Source organism: Bactrocera latifrons, unplaced genomic scaffold (genome assembly GCF_001853355.1).
Source record: "Bactrocera latifrons isolate USDA-ARS-PBARC rearing strain unplaced genomic scaffold, ASM185335v1 scaffold_195, whole genome shotgun sequence".
NCBI classification, from domain to species: Eukaryota; Metazoa; Arthropoda; class Insecta; order Diptera; family Tephritidae; genus Bactrocera; species Bactrocera latifrons.
Window position 1 is genome coordinate 153,399 of NW_017535463.1, and position 8,685 is coordinate 162,083.

Genomic DNA, 8,685 nt, shown 5'->3' on the forward strand with positions numbered 1-8,685 from the left:
TTATGACATACCGCTGCTGCACTACTTTCTAACGGTTGCTAGAAACTGTTAGGAATATAATTAAAATTTATGCAGTTGCATTTGGTTAAACTTTTACTTATGCCATCTGTCATGGTGGTCACATAAACATAATTATATATATGGGATATGCATACAGCATTAGCGCTTTGAAGTATAAAGTCCCCGCAATTATAGAACAACAAAAGCAGCTTAAACTCGGTCATTTTGCACTAGGACCCTTATCTTTTTTCTTCGTCCACCCGTTTTTGCTCACAGGTGTCATAACTTTTAGCGCACGCCTAGCTGGTCGCTGAGCACTGCTCCTCCAAATGTAAATTAAATTTACCGTTAGCGCAGATTTTCCACAAATTATCTTTTGTTTATATTCATTTTGCTCTTCCTTTTATTATTTGCGTTTATTGTCCACTTCCATTGGCTTCCGTTTGTATTTTGCTTAATGAAAAAATCATCTCTCACCCACACCCACTCAAAGCGACTTAATAAAGCCTCAGCGCACTTTTCCATTCATGAGTCCATTAAATATTCATAACCTCGCACTTATTGCGGATAATTACTTTTATTCTCTTGACAGCCTGTACCAGTGTAAGGACTCGATTAATTCGAACTTCGAAATTCAGCCCACCGGAAATTATAGCTACCCTGGACTGCCGAAGAGACAAAAGAGTAAGTGCAGATTTTTGATTCCCATATACGAATTAAAATTTGTTTAAGTTTAGTTAGATGTGAAATTTCAGCTTTTTTTTAAATAAATTACGAAATTACGCTCGCTATTTTTATTCCCACTCTCTTTCTTTTTCATTAGGTTGGTTGTTGTACGCAGTTGGCAAACCGGTATTCCATAAGGCAGTTAATGAGATTTATGGCTGCTGGTTGAAGGATCCGGTTAGTTCGGCGGATGTTGATCATGAAAAGACCTACGTTACCGAAGAGAATGACACGCATAATTTGTATGAATATCCTACGAAGTTGAAGTACCGCATGAATTGGTCGCCACGTCGGAAGTATAACATTCCAGAGGGTTTTCAAGTAAGTAGTTGTTGTTTCTGTGGTTTTTGTAACGTAAAAGTTTATCAGTAAGTTTTTAGCACTCAGAAAAAAATGTCAGAGATTGTATGAACAATATATATAAGTTATGGCAAACTGAGCCGATTTAGGTATGTTCTTCTACCTGCCCGCTTGTCTGCATATTTACTTTATTCCTCAGTTTTTGCGATATCGATCTAAATTCGGCATGGATAATTGTTAGAGACGGCGTTACAATTTCCGACTTTATTGCTCAGATAGATATATAGATAGTAAAATTGAGGGTTTGTACTGCGGTTCTATGGTCTATTGTGCTCTTCCTTACATGACATATGGTCCCTGAACCATTGCACGATCCTGCTGGGTGCGACTGAGGTGATGTGATACCTGTCCACATAGTTGGAACCTAGGGCCTTGAGCCTGCTTCTACAAATTGATAGTCAATCCAGAATCAAGTGTTCTGGAGTTTCCTGTAACATGTCGCTAAATCGGAAGTTTGGGCAAGAGACTATGCCAAAGTTGAACAAGTCCTTCTCGAGTCTGCAAAGCCCTGTATAGAGCGCGACAATGAGGTGGATCACTTCCTTAAATCTTGCTAGGTTGTACCCTCCCAGCAGTACCTTGGCATGGCGCATTTCAACTACCCGCTGCCAAGGCTGCTGTTTCCCCACTCTCTGCTCCCTGCAGAGCATCTCCTTTATAGAGGGGTTACCCACTGCAATGCATGGTTCTGGCCCGATCATCCAGAGCGGGCACCTCATTATACTTCAGATCATATTACCATAGAATACATGTAGCTCACATGGAAAAGTTTTTATAATTTGTTAAGAACATAACAAGTGCAACTGAATCTATTCTTTTTTTTTGTTTTTGTATAATTTTTCGTGGGTTATGAGTTAAACTTTTCTCGACCCTATGATAACATTAACCAAAGTAAATACTATTTAGGTATATTCCATCCGATTTGCTAAATTCAACACCAGTAAAATGCCGAATATATTCTGTTTCCATTTTAAGGCCTTAAATTCTTATGAGTCTTCACAGAATGTTATATTTTTAAAATGGTCAAATTTACCTCTCATCTCAAAGGAGAGCAAAACCTTAAATGCCACCTGAGAGAAATATTTTTCAGAAAAGTTTTAATTCCTCTGGTTGACGTATTCCTACAGACAAATACTATATACACATACTAATACACTTGTAAATTGGCTTTCAGGAGCGTGAACGCTTGCGATTGCATGACTCGCTGTAAATGCATTGCTACCTTACTTTCAAACACAACAGGAACTTTTCCTCGTAAAACTTTTCTGTTGAAAAAATATTTTGTTTTTCTTACTGTGTAAATCTGTACTTGTGTGAGTGTGGTCGAGAGGCTGTAAATATTTGCAAACACTTTGGTGTTTACGATATGGTTGAGTGCTAACTTCAATCACTTTGTAGCATCAACAATCTCAGCGACAATCACAAGCAATATGAGTCCAAGCTATTCTTTACCCTACTGACTATCTATGTACATATACCTAGGTAGACAACAGAGAATGAACACGAGAAGTGGAAATGAAAGAGTTGGAGTTAAATGTTGGTGAACTAAACCCTTAACTTTCACATCGAAAGTGTTAAGCAATCGGGAGTTAGTTAGGATTTTGCCTTTGCAAATTTACTATAAACTTACTTAGTCTAAGTATAAGTGGAACTAAGTTATTGGAACTAAACTATAGGTTATTATATGTACAAGAAAATTATTGCAAATAGTTAATGACCGCTTTCTAATATGAATCAAACTCGCATTCTGAATGAAAGCGCCGCATTTTACCGAGCTTTCTTAACTGAATTTAGCATTGTTTTGTCTTTAATTGTCAGTAATCGATTACTACCCCAGCTTTGGAAGGGTTGAAAATGAAGTAATCTCTCGTGCTCTTTATATTCAAATTTTTTTTGGTTTATCATATTTATTTACAGGGCAATGCACATGTTGTTTATAATGGTTCATTCTACTACAATCAATTAAACACGGATTTGGTCGTTAAATTGGATTTGGCAACAATGAAGAAGATAAGTAAGTAAAGTGCTGCTCATTACTTTTATAGATAACTTTACTACTCATATTTGCTTATAAAGCTCTCTATAAAATAAGCAACTTTTATTCAATAAGCCTAATTTTAAGGTGTTCTTAACTAAAAATCTGAAATCCTTAAAAAAGATTGTGTTCTATTGGGCTATAACTATAGTCTTGCGGTCTGCCAAGAGATGACGCAACTTGATTACTATTCCATTATTCGATTGTTTCAATATTCGGAAAATGCGTTGAAAAGTTACTGTCTTTGTGCGTTTTTTCAATGTATAGAATTTTTTTCTCACACAATTATGACGAGCTTGGTGTATGAAAATTTATTTCTGCGGGGAGTCCTTCTTTATGACTTTAATATGAACATGCTCTAGCTTACCGGCGACGAAAGTGATCTTACTTATTTACTGGCGTAGAAACCGCTTCCATTGATGCTATATTCGCCTTTACTTTACTTTACTTTACTTCTCACTTTTCTACTCAGTCCAAAGCAGCACCAGTTGGCAAGAGATATTCTTCGTTGGATTTCGAGACCACCAGACTCATTTGCTACGCTGCCTTATCCAATCTGGAGATAGCAGAACTAACGGCGCGGTTGTTAAGGCCAATGATATGCCAGCAGTTGCACACTCTTGTAGAAGATGGTAATTTTCTGTTTAGTTCTGCAGCTCGAATTATTTTTCCAGAAATAGGTTGAAGAAGCCATACGAAAGGGAGTCGCCTTGTCCGAAACCTCGTTTGGTATCGAACGGCTCGGAGAGGTCCTTCCCGATTCTGACTGAGCTTTTGGTGTTGTTCAACGTCAGTTTACACAGCTTTATTAGTTTTGCGGGGATACCAAATTCAGACATCGCGGCATAAGGTCCAATTAGTTTGTTGACGGTGGGCCTTAATATTTTACAAAATACGCTCGATAGAGCCTTATACGCGATGTTGAGGAGTCTTATCCCACGGTAGGTGGAGCAGATTGTGGGGTCTTCCTTTTTGTAAAAATGATTTACACCATTCAAAAGTGGCTGGAAGACGAAATACGTCTCGAGCAATCAAAAAAGTTTGAATATGAGGAACAAATGCATTACTGGATGAAGCTTGTTGGTAAACGTAAAAGAATATCTATGACGCCAAGTTAATGCTCCCTAATTGGTTGGGTTAGAAGGGCATACTGTATTATGAGCTTATAAGAACGTATTAAATAATAAATTGGGAACTTTGTCGCCAACAACTAATTAAATTGAGGCAAGCGTTTTCAGCAAATCGCCCGTAATTTCCAAATAGACACCAGTAAAAATTATTTGAAAACAGTGGGAGGAAAGTTTTTCTGCACCTACCTTGTAGCTCATCCCTTGACTCGTTTGACTGCCATTTGTTCCGGTCGATATAGAATGCAATATTAGGAGACTTAGCCGAAATTGACATTAGCCGCCTCAAAAAATATGTGATCAGCTCAAGGCGTTTTGTCGATTTATGAGGGTCGTATGGTCCATTTTATAGGAGTTCTAGGTACCACAACGGAACGGATATAAGCTGTTCAGATACCTGTTAGGATCGACCGTTTAACCTAACCTAACCATTCTTATAAATAAATGAAACATACTCGTAGAAGTGTTTCAGAGGATAAATTAAACGGTTTACTATACTTTTTTTATTTTAAATTTCGAAATCATTCACAAAACATTTCTCTAACTCTAACTAACCAATGAAGTTGGTTAAATTTTCATTTTCAATAAAGTAATCGTCCACTGAAGTGGTATAGTAAAATTCTGTATACACATGTATGCAGTATATATTGCCTTGCATTCAGCTTGTATTTGTATTTGTGTATATTCATACGAAAATTTTATTCTTGAATGCATTTATTCATTTATCTTGTCCTCTCATTGTACTTTCTTTGTTTGTACTGCCATTAAAGTTACTCCATTGCCATATGCTGGCACAGCTGTTGGCAACAGATTGTATTCGACAGACCACAATTACATGGACTTCAACGTGGATGAGGTTGGCCTTTGGGTGATCTACAGCACTTACGACTCAAACAATACGCTGGTGGCCAAGGTGAGTTTTCGTGCAAACTTATATGTTTACCTTTAGAGGTTTGTACGTGTGAGTATTTACAATGACACCTCCATTTGAGAAATCCCAGCGAACATAAAGTAGATATTAAGGAAATACTAGTAAAGGTGTTATACGAGCGTATCGCTTTATTTACTTGAGTTTGAAGGCTTGAGAGATTTTGTAAGCAGTTTTTATGAAGTAATTTATGAAGTAATTTCCCAATTTTAAATAGTTGAATTTTGTAGGATAAACCTATGGGACAGTTTTCAGTCAGAACAACTGGTGAGATTGGCTTGTTTCTACGATGAGATTTTTATTTTATGCTTTTTTTACTTCTTAACGGATATAGAAGACTTACATAAGACGCTATCATTAGTTGTTAGCATATTTTTCTCTACGAATTCGAATTTCTGATCAGAAGTAGCAGTCACGTTTCGTCTCGAATATGACTGATGAATACTTTACGTTCCTGTCATCGCCCGCTTCGAAATAACAGCTGCTGTTTGGAATATAACTTACTTAAAGGTAACAGAAAGCTGAAGGCTGTCGAAGTAGTTTTGTGGCTTTATGGGTTATTGCTTTACGTATGCTGATCTTTAATAGACCCTTACTTGCTGTCACATTTCCATATACACACACTTAGTGAAATTCATTTTGATTGTCACTTCTTTGCCGTGACACCACTTGGAATTCATGCGCACGCACTTGTAGTWTTCTGTGCTAAGAAGACAATTTAACTTCATTWATGCTTTGTTCKACTAWARRSGACAGGTGTCRCTGCTTGTTTTGTGGCATGTTCTTYAGAACGACGCGCTTTCTCAAGGTGACATATGCTTTTATTATCCGCTCCACTTGGAGCATGTGCTCAGGTATAAAGTATTTCTATTCATTCTATGAAATGCCAGGATCACTTCATAAACTACAGTACTTGTTTACTTGTATATATATATATCGTACTATATATATTTTTTTTCCTTGGTGCCATTTTCTATACATATTGACATTGCATCAGCCATCGAATATGGAATCTTGCGATGTTGCGCATCATCATATAATCGCATAATGTAAGACTAACAAAAAAATATTCTTCTGCGCTTAATGAAAATTTGGGCACAAGCAGTACATTTGCGATTCTTACGTACTCATGCTCTACTTTAAGTTCTGCTTCAGCTTCTATTATCCCTCTGAAGCTTTTCATTTCGCCCCGTATTCGAGAAGCTCATATTTATATAATGCTGAAATAATAGTAGAACGCCATCTACCAGATGCCTCCACTTCTAATTGAACTGCATCAAGTTTCCTCATGCAAGTACGTTAGCCCTTCAGTGCTCCACTTTCTTGCAATAACACTGGTTGTCCTTGCACACATATTCTTGTATAYTTTTCTATTCTTCTTGTATTACCTTGTTCGCTTATCTGCTTGGAGTATTTCGCCTTGCTCTATAGGTACTCTCTGCATTAGCCATAATATAATATTAGTCATTTGTAGCCAAGGAAAATAAGCAGTAAAGCAACRTATGAATAAAGTAAGTGAGATTGTAACTAAAAGCATCAAAGTTGCTGGCGAAGAGCCGAGAGGACTGAAGTATGCCATTATCCGCTCTAAAGCATTCGGAAGGAAGTGCACTCAAAAAGCCGGTGAATTTCATAATGGCAATCTTCTGCGCAATTTTCCATTTTCCTTAGAAAAATATAAACGGATGGTAGAAACTTTTCTAAAAAGTAAAAAAAGAATAATGCCACTCATGTGGATAGGAGTAGGCGAGATGAGCTCAAACAGCGCTCGGCTTATATATTAACAAGAAGTACTCGTATAAACATTAATTATGAGAAAAAGTTTAGTTGCATAGAATTATGGTTTCGTAGGGACATTTAAAGTAAGTGTATCTAGCATTGCCTGAAAGCAGAGAAAGGTGTAAGAGTAAAAGAAACATCAGTAAATCAGCAGCGAAATTCTAAATACCTTTTGTATATAAAAAAATATGATGAAAGCTTCATTTAAGTCTAATTCATTCTTATAAACCAATTCCTACATATTACTCTGTTTGACTATAATTCAATGAAAAGCTTGTTAAGAGGGTTCAAAGATGGATTAAGCACACTCTATGCCTTGGCATATTATATATTTATCGAGAAGATACCTGGAAATATATTCCCAATTCTAGCTCTTTCTTACTTCTTACCTGAATTAAAATTAATTATGATCTGTGTTTTTGTGCAATTTATTTCAGCTCGACGCGGATACCCTGAAGATGCAGTACAACTTCAACATCACCCTGGATCATCGCAAATTYGGCGAAATGTTCATCGTCTGTGGCCATTTGTACGCAATCGACTCGTGCACAGAGACGAATTCGCATATACGCTATGTCGTCGATTTGTATAATGGAAAATTGCTAAATGTCGACCTGCCATTCTCGARTCCGTTCCGCAAGACAACCACTGTGGGATATAATCCACTCACTGTGTGGAGTATGCACCGAAGCCAATGCTAGCTAGTTTGCCTGTGTTTCTATGCTTATGTATGTGTCTATGTGTGTTAAATGTGTTTGACGTCCATACCAATCGTAATTAACGTGCGGAATTAAATAGAACTTAATAAAGGGTGATCCATTGCGCTTTTTACAGGAAAATTTGATATTGTATGACACTTACAGGGTCCAATATTAAGGGGGGCATTTTACTAAAAGCAAAAAAATATAAAATAATTTCTTTTTCTATAGATTTTTATAGATTTACACTTATTAGGCCTATTGCCTTTTCCAAATATATAATGCTGTTGGCCACTATGTCTATACTATATGTTACCTCTGCAGCATTGTCAGTGCTCTCTGGTATTTCATCAGGAGCATGAGTGTATCTGAATTTGTAACTCTCCATGCTGTATTAACCAGCGGCCGCACCGCAAACGATACCGAGGGAAGCTGCGTACACAAGTGTAATGTGAGATGTGTCCGCTTACCTCATTGCGGATAATGGAATCGGTTTACCTGCTGGAATTTACCTTCCGTTGCTGTTGTTGTTGCCACTAAGTATGGGTTCGGATAAAGTGACACAGCAATTCGTAAGTGGATGAGTAAATGTCACGTCACGGCTGTGCTTTTGGTCATCATTCCCTCCCTTGCTGAGTCATTTAAAATGTGTTTGCTGGCTGTTGACATTGTGTCATGTGCGACCATCGCATGTTGTAAAGTTGTGTTGGTGAATCGTAGCGAGCACTGTCGTCCGATGGTAGGCTATAAAGCGATCATTATAGAATTTGTAATGACTTAAGNATAAAGCGATCATTATAGAATTTGTAATGACTTAAGGCACAGTTAGAAAGCTAACGGAATTATAATAACGGCTATAATAATTTGTATATATGAACATGTAGGCTGCTTGATTAAAAGTTTGAGAAATGTATTAGCTTAGCTTAGCCATTTGTGTTTTCAATAATTAAATATCGTTCCTATGCAATCCCTAGTAATGATTCGCATTTTACTTTAAATTCCTTTTTATACTCTCAAGGTTGCCACGATGTT

At 37.1% G+C, this 8,685-nt stretch overlaps 1 protein-coding gene across 1 annotated transcript in view; it reads left to right on the plus strand.

Moving 5' to 3' along the window:
- LOC108967677 overlaps nt 1-7,656 on the plus strand; it is a 37,961-nt gene extending 30,305 nt beyond the window's left edge. The window contains exons 13-17 of the mRNA XM_018931249.1: nt 593-684; nt 824-1,047; nt 3,004-3,100; nt 5,019-5,161; nt 7,393-7,656. Coding sequence (XP_018786794.1) covers nt 593-684; nt 824-1,047; nt 3,004-3,100; nt 5,019-5,161; nt 7,393-7,656 — 820 coding nt within the window. The remainder of the gene's footprint in view (nt 1-592; nt 685-823; nt 1,048-3,003; nt 3,101-5,018; nt 5,162-7,392) is intronic.
- The last annotated feature ends 1,029 nt before the right edge of the window (nt 7,657-8,685 follow it).